At 52.4% G+C, this 17,742-nt stretch overlaps 2 protein-coding genes across 2 annotated transcripts; one reads left to right on the forward strand and one right to left on the reverse strand.

Moving 5' to 3' along the window:
* Positions 1-609: 609 nt before the first annotated feature.
* On the reverse strand, positions 610-12,155 carry Tap1 (transporter 1, ATP binding cassette subfamily B member). Its single transcript, XM_059282088.1, has 11 exons — positions 11,282-12,155; positions 10,420-10,534; positions 10,144-10,274; positions 8,907-9,112; positions 8,191-8,388; positions 6,430-6,558; positions 5,792-5,980; positions 4,698-4,871; positions 4,278-4,440; positions 3,583-3,719; positions 610-1,281 (listed from the first exon to the last, which is right to left on the reverse strand). The coding sequence occupies exons 1-11, from the start codon at positions 11,805-11,807 to the stop codon at positions 1,072-1,074; spliced, it is 2,178 nt and encodes a 725-aa protein (XP_059138071.1). The 5' UTR covers positions 11,808-12,155; the 3' UTR covers positions 610-1,071.
* A 175-nt stretch (positions 12,156-12,330) lies between these two features.
* Positions 12,331-17,341, forward strand: Psmb9 (proteasome 20S subunit beta 9). Its single transcript, XM_059281899.1, has 6 exons — positions 12,331-12,450; positions 14,053-14,120; positions 15,130-15,261; positions 15,784-15,913; positions 16,301-16,442; positions 17,187-17,341. Exons 1-6 carry the CDS (start codon positions 12,391-12,393, stop codon positions 17,312-17,314), a joined length of 660 nt encoding a protein of 219 aa, XP_059137882.1. The 5' UTR covers positions 12,331-12,390; the 3' UTR covers positions 17,315-17,341.
* The last annotated feature ends 401 nt before the right edge of the window (positions 17,342-17,742 follow it).

The raw sequence follows: 17,742 nt of genomic DNA on the forward strand, positions 1-17,742 counted from the left end.
CCCTCCTAGGGCCCTTCACGGTTCAACAGTCTCTCCACCCTGAGGCCACCCACGCGCGCTCCTGCCCTGGGCTGCTCGCCCAGGTCCCGGCTGAGCGCTTCTTCCCCTTACTCTTCTAAACCCCGCCTCTCTTTGCAACCTGTGCGGACCTCATCTGCCCAGCAACTGCTGGCGTCACATTCACCCGGCTCTCCCTAAATGGATGAGAGTTACTAGATAATCCTATCCGCTTCTTCGAGATTATCCCGGAGTATGCCGCTGAGGAGCAGAGTGAGCGGTTCAGAAAGGATCAAAGCGGATGCGAGGTGGCCTGGTGTGGCATCCTGGCTTCCCCAGCCGCTGCCGTGCTTCCTCCCGCCTCTGAGTTGGGCTCAGAGATGCAGCTGCTGATGCCTTGGGCTGCGGGGAGGGAGGGGATGCCTCCCCGTCCTGCTCAGCACGGGGAGTCGATGGGTAGGTAGGAAAAGAGAAGCACGGGAAATAAAAGATGATAGGACCCAGCAGTAAAACAGAGGCTCTGAAGAGCGAGACCGCGCGCTGTGTGGGGAAGGACGCAGGCTAACTCGGTGGATGCTGAGAAACAGGAGAAGCCACAGTACAAAACACCAGTTTTATTATAAATATCAAGAGCCCACGGGTTATCCATAGGCCAGTCTATGCCTTTGGTTAATTACAAGCTGCTTGTCCTTCCTCTCTGTACATTTTGGGCGTTTCTTCTCATAGGTTCCAACACCACATAAACCAAGTTTGTTGGTGCATGCTGTGATACCAGATAGCACCAGGAGAGTGGAGGCAGGAGAATCAGGAGTTCAAGGTCTTAGATGCAAGTTTAAGGTCAGCCTGAGGTGCCTGAAACCCAGTCTAACTAAGGGGCAGAGGTGGAGGTAACATTCATGGTTAATTCCAGCCATGTCCTAGGTGTTACATTTTATCTTGTGACAAAAGCCTCGGCGGCGCCTCAACTCCCTGGTCAATGGGTGTGGTGCTATCTTTGCCCCCAGGTTCTCCACCACACAGAGCAGAGGGCAATGGAGGAGGTCAGTGCCGTAAGTGGGCAGCTCCGGAAGCCTGTCAGTCCGAAGGAGCCGCAAGGGCCTCCACCATGGCCCGGTAGCACCCTCCACTCTTCTCCATGAGCTGCAGATGGGTGCCCTGCTCGAAGACAGAGCCTTCTTTGAGAAAGAGGATGTGGTGAGCCTGCTCCGCCAGGCTGAGCTGCTGGGTGATAAGCAGCACCGTTGGAGGAGCCCGCCCGGGGCTCTCATACAGGAGCCGCTGGACCTGCAGAAACACAGACCTTACAGGGCAGGGGCCTCTGGACTTCCAGGGCTGGGACACACTGTCACCTGCCAACACCCCCGAGGATGCTGATGTTCCTGGTCCGAGTGCTTCTCTCCAAACCCTTGTTCTGTTGAGGCCTCTTGGCAAGAGGCGGTCCAGATGCACAAAAGCACAACATGGAGGGAACTGAGCAGTCGCTCATCCCCCATAATAGTCTATCCGTGAGCTGGGAAATTTTAATTTATTTTTAATTTCTTCTTCTCTCATATATTACATCCCAACTGGAAAGTTTCCCCTCCCTCCTCTCCTCCTCCCCTCTCCTCCATCCACTCCTCCTCTGTTTCCCTTCAGAAAAGGGCAGGCCTTCCAGAGATATCAACCAAACATGGCATATCAAGTTGCAATAAGACTAGGGTTGCCTCGTTCAGCCTTAACATGTGGGAATTTTTTTTTCACATTAGTTTATGCTTTGAGAATTTCATCCACGTATATGATGAAATATAATCATACCACCTCCCATTTCCCTCCTTTCCACCCCCCAGGACCCACCCCATACATCCCCTTCCCTACTGCATACATCTTTTTTAATAACCCCTAATAAACTGAGGAGTTTTATATTATTTAAAGAAGTTTAACTTTGGAGCTGGAGAGATGTTGCAGAATATTCCTCTACACTGTGTGAAGATGTGTCACTGTGATTGGTTTTAATAAAGAGTTGAATGGCCATCTCCTAGGCAGGAAGAGGTCAGGTGGGACTTCTGGGGACAGAGAGGACTGGGGAGGAAGACAGCAGAGTCGCCTGTGAGATGGAGAGGAAGCAGGGTGGGCAGTGCAGAGTAAAGGTAACCAAGCCTCGTGAAAGAATGTAGATTAAAAGATACGGGTTAACTTAAGTTATAAGAACTAGTTAGAAACAAGCCTAAGCTAAGGCCGAGCTTTCATAATTAAAAATAAGTCTCCAAGTCTTTTTTTGCGAGCTGGTGGCCCAAAGAATAATCTGTCTACAGAGAGACGACTCAGCGGTTAAGGCACTGGCTGCTCTCCCAAAGGACCCGGGGTTGAGTCCCAGCACCCACCTGGTGGCTCACAACCATCCATAACTCTAGTTTCAGGGGATCCAACACCCTCTTCTGACTTTCGAGGGCACTAGGCACTCATGTAATGCACATATATTCAGGCAAAACGCTCAGTACATAAAATAAATAAATCTAAAAAAAATTAAAGAAAAATTTAACTTAGTAACAAAGAACGTGAGAATTCAGGTAGATGACTTGGATTTGGATCCACTGCTCAAGAGCTGTGTGACTTTTAGAAGGTTGATCAACCTCTCTTAGTCTCTATTTTGCCATCCAAGAATAAGCAAAGGACTCCTGATGGACATGGATGACTGAGTTCAAAGGGCGGGATGGCTCTGGTGCACAAGGCAAGCCCAGCCCACATCGGCACTGTTGGGGCAGAGGCCCTTCTCACTGGTTCTGAGTGTCCTGGAGAAAAGCTAACGGGAACTGATAATTCCAAAGACAGGTTTGAATAGTTATGTGATGGCGTAACTAACAGGATGAGCAACAGAAGCAAGATCCCATGGAACCGAGACGTTAGGAAGATGATGCAGCAGGGTAGCCCCGCCCTCTGGAGGTAGCAGCAGGAAGACTGCCATGGGTCTGTGCTATGGATTATTTTAACTGGGCAAAGATGTGTTACATTTGTTTATGCTGTGGAATGTTACTTTAACTATGTAAAGGTGTGTTACATTTGTTTATGCTGCATTTGTTAAATGATGTAAGGATATGTGTTTAATTATGTAAAGACATGTTACATCTGTTTCACCTTGCCTGCCTAAGGCACCTGACTGGTCTAATAAAAAGCTGAACAGCCAATAGCTAGGCAGAGGAGGGATAGGTGGGGCTGGTGGGCAGAAAGAATAAATAGGAGGAGGAATCCAGGCTTGAAAAAAAGATTGAGAGAGAACAAGGGAGAAAGAGAGGGAGATGCCTGGGCCAGCCAAATAGACACAGAAGAAGCAGAAAAAGTAGGACATAGAGCAAGAAAAGGTAAAAAGCCTGAGGCAAAAGGAAGATAAAGAGAAACTGGTTAATTTAAGCTAAAAGAACTAGCCAGAAACGAACCTAAACTAGGCTGAGCATTCAGAACCAATAAGTCTGTGTCAGGGAGCTGGGTGGCGGCCACAAAAAGAAAGCCTGCTACTCCTCTGAGGCCAGGATGGTCTTCAAAGTGAGTTCCAGGCCAGCCAAGACTATAGTCAGACAGTCTCAGAAAGACAGATGAAAACTAGAGCCTTACCCGTAGCTGGTTACCAGCATCCAGGGCACTGGTGGCATCATCCAAGATGAGCAGGCGTGGCTTCCGGATCAAGGCTCGGGCCAAGGCCACTGCCTGTCGCTGCCCCCCTGACAGCTGGTTCCCAGCCTCACCCACCTCTGCAGACAAGAGACCAGCTGAGATGTAAACAGGTGTGTACACACACAAGCACACACATACATACACATGCACACACACACATTCACACACATACAGACACTCTCACGTATACATACAAACATTCACATAAACACCCATATTCACACATAGAGACACATTCATACAGAGAGACACAGTCACACACACACAGATTCTCTCTCACACAAATACACATTCACACACACACATGCACAGACACATTTACGCATAAATGCACACTCACACCAACACATACACTCTCACACACAATCTCTCTCTCTCTCTCTCTCTCTCTCACACACACACACACACACACACACACACACACACACACGACCAACAGAGGCAGCTGGAAGGGAGGCCCTGGGAAGGTGGATAGAGTTCTGAGGATGTGAATCACAGAAACAAGACTTTCAACTACATATTGAAGTCCAAAGGGAGGAGGAATTGAGTAATAAAGCAGGGTTATTGGAATCTGGAGGTGAGATGGAGAACCTGTGTCATAGCCCTGAGGGAGTCTGGAGGTGAGATGGAGATACCTGTGTCATAGCCCTGAGGGAGTCTGGAGATGAAATCGTGGGCTCCAGACTTCATGGCCACAGCTGTTATTTCCTCCATGGTTGGATTCCGGGTCAGGCCATAGGCAATATTTTCTCGAAAACTTCTTCCAAATAGCAGTGGCTCTTGTCCCACCGCGGCCACCTAAGGTGAAATGCAAAGAGCCATGGACAGGAAACACAGGAGTGTCACTGTCTAGGGACTGCAGACTCACAAGCACACCATATAATCATGTGTCCTACAGACTCACAAGCAAGTGCACACCTTACAGTCATGTGTCCTGCACACAGCCCCCACTCTGCCCACGACGGCCTGCATCCCCAACCTTCGGCAAGAGTTTTCACTGAGACTGTTCTCCTGGCTTGATCTCCTCCCCTCCTCCACACTTCCTCCTTGCTCACCTGAGTGTGCAGGTAGTGGTGGTCATACTGGACCAGGGGCTGGCCGTCCAGCAGCAGCCGGCCCCCAGTGGGCTGGTACAAATTCTGCAGCAGGGCAGCCACGGTGCTCTTCCCGGACCCATTGGGTCCCACCAACGCTGTCACCTTCCCAGGATGCAGTGTGAATGTCAGGCCCTGGAGGCCAGAGAAGCACATGGTGAAAAGCTCCTCTGGCCTAGAGCCGGTCACTGCACTCGGTGTACAACATGACACATTACCCAAAAGGAAAAATGGGAGAATATACAGCCATCCCTGGCCTCTGTACGCATGGACCTCTGGGATGACACCACCAAAGGAGAAGAGAGAGGGGCTGGGGCAAAGGAATGGGCAAGAAGCGTCACTGGGGAGTTAAAACTGGAGGGTGGGGCCGGGCGGTGGTGGCGCACATCTTTAATCCCAGCACTTGGGAGGCAGAGGCAGGCGGATCTCTGTGAGTTCGAGGCCAGCCTGGTCTATAGAGTGAGTTCCAGGAAAGGCGCAAAGCTACACAGAGAAACCCTGTCTCGAAAAAAACAAAAACAAAAAAAAAACAAAACTGGAGGGTGGAGGCTGAGCATTCCCCTCAGGAAGCAGAAATCATATCTGCATCACAAATGGCAACTGGAGTCACATGTTGCCCTGCCAACTCCTTTGTTATAGGAGCTTCCTCTTAACTTTTTTTAGATTTATTTATTTAATTTTACGTGTATGACTATTTTTCCAGTATGAATGCATGCATGCCATGTTCATGCCTTATGCCCACAGAAGTCAAAAGAGGGTGTAGGATCCCCCTGGAACTGGAACCGGTGGTTGTGAGTCACCATTTGCATGCTGGGAATTGAGCTGGGGTCCTCTGCAAGAGCAGCAATGCTCTTAGCCGCTGGGCCATCGCTCCAGCCCAGAAGCCTTCTCCCTGAAGCCTCTTCTCCATAGGCCTGGAACCCGAGCCCATGCTTGGGTTGGGGTGATGCATAAACACACGGTTCTCATTGGCACCTTTGAGGGTTAGGAAGGACCTGGGCCGTTAGTAAGAGGGTAGAAGAGGCGAAGGTGGGATTCAGGATTGGTGGCAGTACCTGAAGCACCTGGACATCAGGATGGTTTGGATAGGCAAAGGAGACGTTTTGGAACTCGACAAGACCTTCCATGTTTAAGGGTGCCAACGAGCCACTGAGTGAAGAGCAAGCAGTCCGGTCCAGGTATTCAAATATTTTCTCTGAAGAGCCCACAGCCTTCTGCATCCAGGGATAGGAGAAGAGCAGACCCTGCATAGTAGAGTGGAGTGTAGGTGGGAGCTGGACGGACCTTGAAGGCAGGTGGGAGGGCTAACCTGTTTGATAGCATTCTGTGATGTGAAGAGACAGAGAATTGCAAAGACAGCCACAGACAGCCACGGGCAGGCAGAGACAGCCAATGGCAGGCAGAGACAGCCACGGGCAGGCAGAGACAGCCAATGACAGGCAGAGACAGCCAATGGCAGGCAGAGAATGGCAGGTAGAGACAGCCAATGGCAGGCAGAGACAGCCAATGGCAGGCAGAGAATGGCAGGTAGAGACAGCCAATGGCAGGCAGAGACCTCCAGGCAAGCAGAGACAGCCAATGGCAGGCAGAGAATGGCAGGCAGAGACAGCCAATGGTAGGTAGAGACAGCCAATGGGCAGGCAGAGACAGCTGAGGCACTGTGAGGACAAGGATGGAGGGTGGGGGGGCTCACCTGAACAGCGTTGGTGAACTGCAGCTGGTACAGAACAAAGGAGACAAGGTTCCCGCTGCTGACAGCCCCTCGGGTCACCAGCTGCCCACCGATGTACAGGATTCCCACCCTCAGCAGCATTCCCGACACCTACGGGAAACCATGCGATAAAACGGACTGGAAAGGTCACAAGTGCGTTCTCCGAGACATGAGAGACAGGGAGAAAGGAGGGATCAAGGGTCAGATCTGAACACAGCTCAGGGAGTCCTCCAGGTCCTCATCACCATCGTCTCCTTGATTGAGGAACATTTGACTCTTTTAAAAAGATTTATTTTTACAACTTTAAGTTATATGTGTGTGTGTGTGTGTATGTCTCTGTGGGTATGTGCACATGAGTGTAGGTGCCCACAGAAGCCAGAAGAGGGCATCAGAATCCCAGGAGCAACAGTTTCAGGCGGTTGTGAGCTGCCCTACATAAGTTCTGATCATTTGGAAAAGCAGTCTGTGCTCTTTTTTGTATTTTGTTTTGTTTTGTTTTTTGAGACAGGTTTTCTCTGTGTAGCCCTGATTGTCCTGGAACTCTCTCTGTAGACCAGGCTGGCCTTGAACTCACAGAGATCTGCCTGCCTCTGTCTGCCTCTGCCCTCCAAGTGCTGGGACTAAAGGCGTGCACTTATTTATTTATTTATTTATTTATGTATTTATTTATTTATTTACCTATTTATTTATTTATTTATTTATTTATTTATTTATTTTTGGTTTTTCGAGACAGGGTTTCTCTGTGTAGTTTTGGTGCCTGTCCTGGATCTTGCTCTGTAGACCAGGCTGGCTTCGAACTCACAGAGATCCGCCTGGCTCTGTCTCCTGAGTGCTGGGATTAAAGGTGTGTGCCACCACTGCCTGGCTTAAGGCATGCACTCTTAACAGCTGAGCCATCCATCAGCTTGTTCTGACATCAGGAGCCTCTGTGAATGAGTTTATTATTCCTTTTTTGTTGCTGTTTTGGTTTTTTAATTTACTTTTTTTTAAACTACAATTATTTACTTGTTTATATGTGAGTGGATGTTATGGTGCACTTTGTGAAGGTCAGAGGACAACTTATCTCCTTCCATCTTGTGGGTTCCAGAGATGGAACTCAGGTCATCAGGTTTGGCAGCAGGAATCTTTACCTCCTGAGCCATCTCACGGCCCTCACTCCCCACATCATGGCCCATGATGTCTGGGAACTCACAGCAATCTTCCTGCTTCGGCCTGAGTACTGGGATTACAGGTGTGAATCAACATACCAGTTTTTATTCCCATTTTCCTAAACAGGGAAACAGCCTCAGAAAAAGGTAACGTGTGTGGTCACAGAGCTGACTGATGGCAGGATCGAGCCTGGAACCGCTGGTTACTGCTTTTAGTTCCCTCTACGTCATTATCACAGATGCCCCTGGCCACTGGCCTCTGGCACTTCTCATGGCTCCAACTAGCTCACACACACAGTGCCAGCATGAGGCACACACAGCACAGGAATGTGTGGCTTTCTGAGCAGCAAAGGAAAGACCTGGAGCTGGGAGAGTGGTGTTTCTCACACACAGGTCGAGTGGACTTCGTGTGTCTCTGTGGAAGGATGCTTCCCAGCACCACAAAACATGGAAGGAATTAAGGACAGAGAGTAGAGTGATCGAAGACCCAGAGCCAATCACTTCCCACTGGAGGAGGAACAGAAGTAGGGTTGGGAAAGAGTAAAATCAAGACATGCTGGGACAAAGAAGTGAGCATTCGTCTCCAGGTACTCACACTCATGGTCCACAGTTCGGCTACATAGGCCAAGGCCTCCTTCTTGTTGAGAGTCTTCATCTCCTCCAGTTTCTGCCGAAACTTCTGGGCCTCTCCCTCCTCGTTGGCAAAGCTCCGCACGGTAGGCATCGCGGACAGGGCCTCGATGGCCACCTGCGTGGACTCCGCTAGAGACTCCTGCACCTTCCCTTGCAGTGACTGGGGGAGACAAGGAGCAGAGACACCACACAGGACGTGCAAATGAGAAGGAACGCCAACACCTCGGTTACCTACACGGAGATTAAAGTCAGCAGCCAGAGGGACAGATCGAGGACAAAGGTCTACAGCCATACTTCTAGGTTTCTGTAAGATTTATTTTCAATTTTATGTATGTGTGTGCATTATGTATGTATAGGTATCTGTAGAGCCCAGAAGAGGGCATCAGACTACAGACCACTGTGAACTGCCTGGTGTGGGTGCTGGGAACCAAACTCAGATCCTCTGGAAGAGCAGCAGCCAGCACCCTTAACCCTGAGCTGCCTCTCCAACCTGGACTCCAGTTCATAAGGACAGATTGTGGCCAGATGTTAGAGAGAAGGCAGAGAACAAGGCTGTGGATGCAGGGCAGTTGGGAGCCAGAGGCAACAGGGGCTCGGGATGATGGAGAAGCAGAGGGAAGTCGCACTGAAAGCAGTCTAGGAGAAACAGCGTGGGAGCTGAGGACCCTGAGCACGTACCTGGTACACTTTCCCCAGCTTCCGAGGCAGAAGGAAAAGCAGGGGCAGGGCCAGCAGGGTGACCACAGTGAGGTACAGTGACCCCCAAAACATGACCGCCAGGAGACACAGGCCTCGCCCCAGGTACCACATCAGCACGTTCAGCTTGTCACTAATAGATTCACACACCTTGGATGTGTCCTCAGTTACCCGAGATGTGATGGAACCTGCCACATTGAGGACAAGAGGGACAGTGAGAGACAGTGGTTCACAGAGACAAGAGGCGCTAACAGAAAACGGGATGCCAGGGTGGCCATGTCAGCACTCTGAGGAGGCTGCAGCCAGCAGGGGCGGGAGCTTGGGTAGGTGTGGGAACTTCAGTGCTGGGAAGGAGAAAGGAGAGTTCTGGTGGACCTGCGTTGACCTATAAAGAAGCTGATGGAGCTGGGTGTGGGTGTGGTGGCACACACCTTTAATTTCAACACTCTAGGGTGGGGGTGGGGGGGGGCGTCAAGGTCAGCCTGGTCTACGTAGTTAGTGAATTCCAGGCCAGCCAAGGCTACACAGTGAGACCCTATCTTGAGAAAGAGGGAAGAAAACAAACAAGCAAACAAAACGAAACAGTTAATGGAATGTGAATATCTAGTTCCCTGAATGCTTTCGGCTTCTAAAGCCCACGTATGTGCTGTGTGCGTCCTGCCGTTGGTCAAGGAGACGTAGAGAGGAAAGAGCTGCTGCCAAGGAAGCAGCCCAGGGTCCACTGGACAAGGGGGACCCTGGGGTCGAACCCAGCGCATCTGCCTTTGCGGGTCTCCTCCTTTTAAAATGAGGTGTTGGACATCACAGCCTCCGGCTTTCCAGGGTTTGAGGCTGGTTTCTCCGGGGTCTCTGCAGAGACTGTTTCCCTTTGAGTAAAGAGGACAATGCTTTGCTCCATTTTAGATACATCATGAATAAGGAGGCTTGAGAAGTCGCTCAGCTGGTAGGATTTTTGCCTAACATACAAGCCCTGGATTTTAAGACAGGATGGTGTAGCCTAGGCTGGCCTCAGATTGGCTATGTAAATGAATGGCTTTGAACTTCAACCTCTATCTCCTGCCTCCTTCTCCCAAGTGTTGGGATTGCCACACCCCCTTTATATGGTGCTGGGGACTGACCTAGGCATGCGTGTGTACATGTTTATAAAGGAGGGGCAGCTGAGAGTGTGTGTGGATATACACAGATTATATTATACAAATGAAAAAGTTTCGTGAGATACCTGCTGGGTTCTGTAGGAAAAACCCTGTCTCCTGGCAAAGGACAGCCCGAAACACCTCTCCATGCGCACGGCAGTGCATGTGGCCCATGGTGATGTTGTAGATGCCATCGCCAGCAAACTCCAGCACTGTACTAGAGTGTCGGAGAGATGGAAGCAGAGTCAGGTGTGCTCCTCCCTGGGACAGAGTCCCAGGGATCCCTGCAGAAGTATGCTCAAACAACAGTCCCAGCATCCAGTCCCCTCTGCTCCGGGGATCCCCGTTCCCATCCTCCACACCTGGCTATGGTGAGAATGGACATGAGCCATATGTTGCGAGTAAAATTAGGAGCTGCCTTATCCTGAAGAATCCAGTCAGTGATGCGGCCAGTGAAGAAGGGAATGGCCATTTCCCCTGGGGAGAAAGAGGAGATACCTCAGTCACAAGCGTTAGGAGCACACCACTTAGGATCTCCTCCTGCCCCTCTCCCTTCACCACTGTCCAGAAAGCAGGAACGGAGCTCCCGGACAGAGGCCTGTTCGGCTACATCAAACTTTTCCAGGACTAATCAAGAAAGATGTCAGTTAGCAGGGCTTGAGACACAAGCCTTTAATCCCAGCACTGGGAGGCAGAGGCAGGCAGATCTCTCTGGGTTTGAGGCCAGTCTGGGCTACATTGTGAGATCAGAACAGCAGAACTACATAGAAAGACCGTCTCAAAGGGAAAAAAGGAAGGAAAGAAAAGAGAGCCGGGCGGTGGTGGCGCACGCATTTAATCCCAGCACTCGGGAAGCAGAGCCAGGCGAATCTTTGTGAGTTCGAGGCCAGCCTGGTCTCCAAAGCGAGTTCCAGGACAGGCTCCAAAGCTACACAGAGAAACCCTGTCTCGAAAAAAGGAAAAAAGAAAGAAAGAAAGAAAAGAAAAGAAAGATGACGGTGTGGAGAGAAAACCTTACACTAAGGCTGTGATGTGAGCTTCTGCTCCCAGGAAGACCCCGTCCCAGCAGAGCTCCCTCTCGGGCCAGGGTCCTTCCCTTTCGGCCTAGGTTGCCTCCTTAGGCTCTGACACTTCCCGGGAACACTGTATCTTCCTTTCTGCCCGTTGCCCTGGATTCCTGCCCTGTCCCCTGTGGCCTGCTCTTTCGCCCTGAGCCCCTCTTACCAACACAGGAGAGGATCAAGAGAACCAGAACCAGGTGGAGGCGCCGCTTCTCGGAACCCAGGAAGCCTAGCAGCCGACGCACCATGTCTCCAGCGCCCCCGCGGCCGCTGGGCGCCCAGAGGCTCCCCAGCTTGTGCCACAGGGCTGCTGCGGGCAATGCTGCCACATAACTGAGAACGAACGCGTCGAGGCGACTGCCCCAGTGCAGTACTCCAGCGCTGTCACCCTCCCGGAGTGCTCCCCAGGAGGCCAGCTCTCGGAACGAGGCAAGTCCCGGCTGGGCCAACCCCAGCGCCGCTGCCAGCGGCTGCAAAGCAGCCAGCCATCCATGAGCTCCCGTGGTGACCCCAAGGACCCCGCGGACTCCCAGCCCCAGGATGGCCCAGCGACTGAGGCCCACAGCCCAGACCCGGAGCAGCGGCACCTCCGGAACCAGCAGGGAGAAGATCCCCGGGAGCCCGGGCCGCAGCAGCAGCCAGTCGGCCAACAGCAGCAGCGCGGCAGCCACCCAGGCGAGCGCAGCCATCGAGCGCGCTGTCCAGGGTCTGGTCCCAGCCTGGGACTCTCGGCGTCCGCGCTGCAAAGGAGTCTCCACGGGAGGGAAGAAGGGCGGGCCGGCGGCGTGCGCGGAAAGTACGGGACGCCGGCTGGAGCTGGTGGCGCTGACCAGAAGTGCAGGCGTTTAGAGGAAGGAGAAACCGAAAGCCGCCGCCTAATCACTAGACACGCCCCCCTTCTGGGACCCGCCTGCTCACGCTGGCCTGCTCCGGCAGTTCTGGAAGCTGCCGCTGAAGTCAGATCTGAAGTTCTGGCTAGCGGCCCTGGCGCCCCATGTTCTCCTCCATCACTCCCATTCTCCTCGCCTTTCCCAGCCTTCTTCCCATGCTTGCAAGAATTTTCCCTCCCCAAGCCCCACCCCAGCTTCAGGGCGGGACCCTCAGTCGTCACTTGTCTCTGGGCAGATCTGCGCTGCTCAGGTTGGCGAAGGGCGCCAAGTGCCTGGTAGAAGTGCACGCCCCTCGCAGGGCGATGGGGCGGGGCCGCCGGCTGCAAGCTGGGAGCGCCGGGCGAGCGCGGCGGATTGGAAAGCCGAGCTCCGCTCTGTCAGGATGCTGCGGGCAGGAGCACCTACCGCCGGCTTGTTCCGGACAGGAGAAGTCCACACCGGGGTAATGGGCTTGGGGGTGAGAGTCAGCGGGTGGGGTGACCAGGGAACCCTAAAGCTCTGGGAAGTGAACCAGGAGACTGAGACTTAGGAAGCTCGTGTCGCCCAGCGCTTGCGCTCCACAGTGAACGTAGGGTATCCCTGCTCCGAAGTGTGATGTCCGGGGGTCTGTTGGAGGGCCCCGCAGGCGAAGCTAGTGGGAAGGTGCGTACTTTGGCTCGAGCTGGAAGCATCTAAGGGAAGTTGCTACAAAGCGCTTTCGCTTTCACTCTGGTCTGCGCAGTGGGGGCCAAATCAAGTGAGGGGCTTGAGGACCCTGCAAAGAGGTGCTGAGAAAGTGTCCCGGATGAAGCGCCTGGGTGAAGGTAACACGAAGGCTCCGTTGAGAAGGACCTACACATCAGACAGATCTTTGCTTAACCTGGGCTTTGATAACCTCCACCCTGAGCGAGGACAAGCTCCCTGGCGCCGGGGTTGGGGGGAGGGGGTGATGATCGGTGGTCTTCCTTGGTCCAGGTGCTGCCCTGTCCCCCCTACCCCGTGTTCGCCCCCACTCCCGCATTCCCATGCTCGCAGGAGAACTTTGCCCCGGCCTAGGAGCCGGGGAGGAGATGGAAGCTAGTGTCTGCTCTCTGAAAACCCCAACCCCACTCCTAGCGTGGTTTGGGAGAGCAGCTGCTAAAATCGAGTGGCCATTTCTAGGTTTTTATTTGTGATCAGTACGTCAGAAAGCACACTCAGGTGCCGGGTCCCTGGAGATCAGAGTGAGGTGTGGAGTGGCCAGAAAGGTTGGGAAAATCTCCCCTCGATGCCACGGAGCAGTGGGAAGGAGAAGTCAAATTAATCAAGGGTTCAGAGTGAGACCTGCGTGAGCTTGGAAGACTCATTCTCCTCAGTCGGTTTTCTCAGCGCAACCGAGCGAGGGTCTCTAAGGTGCCTTTTAGCTCAAAGGGCGTGGGGGAGGTAGACGTGTCCTCCTCCTGCTTCACTTTTCCTTAATCCTCTTCTTGACCTGGAAAAAACTCTGCTCTCCAGCAGCCCCTCCCCTGGCTGCAGAGAAGTCCCTTAAAGGAGACTTCGGTTCTCTCTGAGCGATCCTTGCAGCTTCGCCCTGTCAGCTCCTGGCCGTGTTAACCGCTGGCCTCTTCTGTGTCCCTTGTTCAGTAACTTAAGAACCCGCTCCTGATTAAGTGAGGGTGCAGGGGAGAGATCCCGGACCAAGAAAGGCCCGGCCTTGTGTCACATAATGCACCTGTGCCGTGCGCACTGGACAAGCAGTGGAGACAGTCCTCTCGCTGGCGGCCTCCTCCTGTCCTGATCACCCTCTCAGGGGGGAATCCGCCCTTGCTTCTCTGTCTTCAGGGTGGGTGGGTTACACGCAGAGAAGCTGGGGCCTGGGGAGGTGGCTCTCTATGCTGTACCACAGCCACGCTGTGACCGTTCCCTGCATCCGGATACAACAGCACAGAAGACAGAGGGGAGCTCAGGCCTGAAGGACTATGTGACCTTGAGTCAGTCACCTCCCGCCACCAACATTTCACCTTCCTTAAGATGAAGGGTCGAGGCGCTTCTTGCTCTGACATTTCATCTCTGTGTCTCTCTGCAGACAACGATCATGGCAGTGGAGTTTGATGGGGGTGTCGTGGTGGGTTCTGATTCCCGGGTGTCAGCAGGGTGAGTCTCACTAAAGCGCTAGGTGTTGGGAAGGAGGCTGGAGGCCCCACGTTCACCTTTTGCTTACCAACTTCTGGACAGTATGGTAACCATCCAGGAAATGGAGCTGAACTTCCCAGAAAGCTATCATAGTGCAATGCGTGGGCAAGGATCTGCAGGTCTGAATGTTTTGTAGCCTGATGGAAATAAATCGTGCCTCAGAGGGACACGGGGTAGGTTGTGGAGGGACTCTGCGATCTGCACATAGGATAAAAAATAGTTTTGTTGAGTAGGTGTCTCACTCTTATGCCACAGTTTGAACTGGATTTGCTTGGTCTCCCCTCCTGGCCAGTTTCCTCACACGTAAGCAAGGCCGTGGGAGGACATCACTGCTGTTTGTGCCGGGGTCTGTAGAAATACCAGAGCCCTCAAGGTGGTTAATAGCCAAGAAACGCCAGTAAGAGGCACATTTTTCTCCCTTTTTCACTTCTTTTTTTGAGAAAGGGTTTTTAGCCCTGGCTGTCCTGGGACTCACTCTATAGATCAGGCTGGCCTCAAACTCAGAAATCCCTCTGCCTCCTGAGTGCTGGGATTAAAGACGTGCGTCACCACCACCTGGCTCAGAGGCACAAATTTCTTAATTAGGTGTTCTTTTTGCTGTTTTACCATAAAATATAAGTCTTTAAAAGTCTAGATTTGGGGGGGGGGGTGTCTAAAGTCTAGAGTCTCCTGTGGCCCAGGTTGGCCTCAAACTTGCTATGTAATTAAACTGGCCTTGAACTCCTGATCCTCCTGCCTCACCTCCTGAGTGCCGCCATGCCCGCCTTGTGCCTGGACGGCTTAGTGCCTACCAGGCAGGGACTATGCCACCTGGGCCGTATCCCCAGCCCAGCCCGCCTAACTGTGGTTAGCACGGTGAGTCACTTAGCCGAGATAATGCCTTTCTGCTTTTTCTGCCTCAACCCAAGCATTACGAGCGTCGCTGTTCTTTTTGTCAGACCAACTCGAATGTTTGGCTCCTTCCCGACAGAGAAGCAGTGGTGAACCGAGTGTTTGACAAGCTGTCCCCTCTGCACCAGCGTATCTACTGTGCCCTGTCTGGTTCAGCTGCTGATGCTCAAGCCATAGCCGACATGGCCGCCTACCAGCTGGAGCTGCACGGGTACAAAGCGCCCGGGGTCCTGACTCCCCTCCCAGTAACACTCCCCAGCTCCGTGGCTCTGCCAGCTCTGAACTTGCACTGGAGTGTCTGGGGACGAGTGTCCTGCTTCTGCAGAGAGGAAATCACAGTAGTGATTCTGTCTCCCCCGTGGAGACTTGGAAAGTGCACTTCACTGCCCTGATGTGGGAAATCAGGGAGAAGATGACAGTTTGACCCCACTCCTAATATCAAGCAGTCGCCATATGAGAAATCAAGGTCACTGGGCGGAAGCGAGGCTTATCTGCTTTTACCCCTGAGGGCAGGGCCCTTAGAGTCCAAGGAGGGAGTTGGAAGGAGGAGCTGAGAAAAGGAGGGTGAGCAGCTGGAGGCCTCTGACTGGTCATGCCTCCCTGGACACATGGGAGAGAAGCCGAGTCTGCTGCAGCTGCGGGTTCAAGTGTGACTTGGCAGAGAGGGTGACCGTGGTGCCAAGGGTGGGACTTGGAACATTGTACTGACCCTTACTCCCAATGTCCTCTTCAGATTGGAACTGGAGGAGCCGCCCCTTGTTCTGGCTGCCGCAAATGTGGTAAGGAATATCACCTACAAGTACCGTGAGGACTTGTCGGCGCATCTCATGGTAGCTGGCTGGGACCAACGTGAGGGAGGCCAGGTAAGTGTCCCTTCCTGGTCTCGGGGGTTCCCCACTCCTCTCTTCAGAGACATGAAAGTCACTTGTCATTCTGCCAACGTGGTCCACAGGCAGTTCCTCTAAAAGCATACTACAGGCCAGGTGTGGTGACACAGGCCTTCAGTGCCAGCACTCGGGAGGCAGGGGCACGCGACCTCAGTGAGTTTGAAGAACCTGATTGTAGATGAGTTCCAGGCCAGCCAGGGCTACATAGTGAGACCCTGGTTCAAAACAAACACACATACATAAAATAAAGCAAATGCATACCGCAGGCTCAGTTGTGGGGGTCCCAGGTCTTCATGCTCGCTGTCTCAGTGGAAGAACCTGTGGGGTGATCCTTGACTCTGACCTGCGGGACCGTCTCTCCAGGTGTATGGAACCATGGGAGGAATGCTGATCCGACAGCCCTTTGCCATCGGAGGCTCCGGCAGTACCTACATTTACGGTTATGTGGACGCAGCATATAAAGCAGGCATGACCCCTGAGGAGTGCAGGCGCTTCACCACCAATGGTAACTAGCCGAGTGAGAGGTGACTGGGGAGGGCGTATGGACATGGGAAGAGAGTAGACTGTGAAGAACCAGAAAAGGAATACACGGGTGACCATCCCATGTCCAAGCTTTTAAAAAATATTTACTTTAAGTATGTAAATGTACTTGAATGTGTCTGTGTGTGGGTTTGTGCATGTGTATGTGGAGACAGAAGAGGATCCTCTGGAGCTGGAGTTATAGGCGGTTGTGAGTCACCTGATGTGAGTGCTGGGAACCAAACTCACCTGGGTCCACCGTAAGAACAGTGGGTGCTCTTAACCACTGAGCCATCTCTCCAACCCCACCCTATAAAACTGGGAACCATTTTAGAGTGAAAGGGAACAAGACGAATGTTAAAAGAGATGGAGCTCTGGAGCAGTCGGGATGAATTGGGACTGCTTTGCACAAACCAAGTAAGGGTACAAGATCACTATGGAAACCAGCAGGGTGCTAAGCAAGCGCTGCCCCCTGCTCCACGCCAGCTCACAGGAATGACTGCTCACCATTCAAGGATTTGGACAATGCATTAATCTGTAGGTTACCTGAAGTAGAACGCAGTGGGAACATTTACAGTAGGGACGCGGCAGATGCTGCTGACCGGACATTTCTGAAGATGCCTCTGTTCGATGAGCTTTGAGGGAGAAGCGGCACACGGGTGGAAGGGAAGGGAAAGAGTGTTGAAGCTCAGCCATTTTCTGCTCCTCTCCCCAACGCAACCCCCTGCAGCCATCGCTCTGGCCATGAACCGTGACGGCTCCAGTGGGGGTGTCATCTACCTGGTCACCATTACAGCTGCTGGCGTGGACCATCGAGTAATCCTGGGAGATGAGCTGCCAAAATTCTATGATGAGTGACTCGTCCCCAGACTTCCCTGTCGTGGAACCAGACGCTGGTGTCGTGGACAGAAAGTGAAATGGGCATCAGAGAGACACAGGGTGGGGAGGGGGGCTTCCTCCCCGGCCCAGAGAGCAGAGAGCCCTTTCATTCCTTTTTTAAAATAAACTTTATTATTAAAAAAACTTGCAAATAAAAATAAATAAAACATATAAATAAATAAACTGCAAATAGATAAAAAAAATATCCAATACTAAAATTAACCCAATCCAAAGCCTTCACAACCTAATGAACTTCTATACAGTTAGAGTTGGGAGTCAAAATGGAAACTGTGAAGCTTCACATTAAATTTCACACCTTATCATTCTTTACCCCAAAGTAAAACATCTTCCCCAGAGAAAGGGAGTAGAGGACACTAGGAAAAAAGACCTCACAGATGAGAGGTTAC

This window comes from Peromyscus eremicus, chromosome 16_21, assembly GCF_949786415.1.
Source record: "Peromyscus eremicus chromosome 16_21, PerEre_H2_v1, whole genome shotgun sequence".
NCBI lineage: Eukaryota > Metazoa > Chordata > Mammalia > Rodentia > Cricetidae > Peromyscus > Peromyscus eremicus.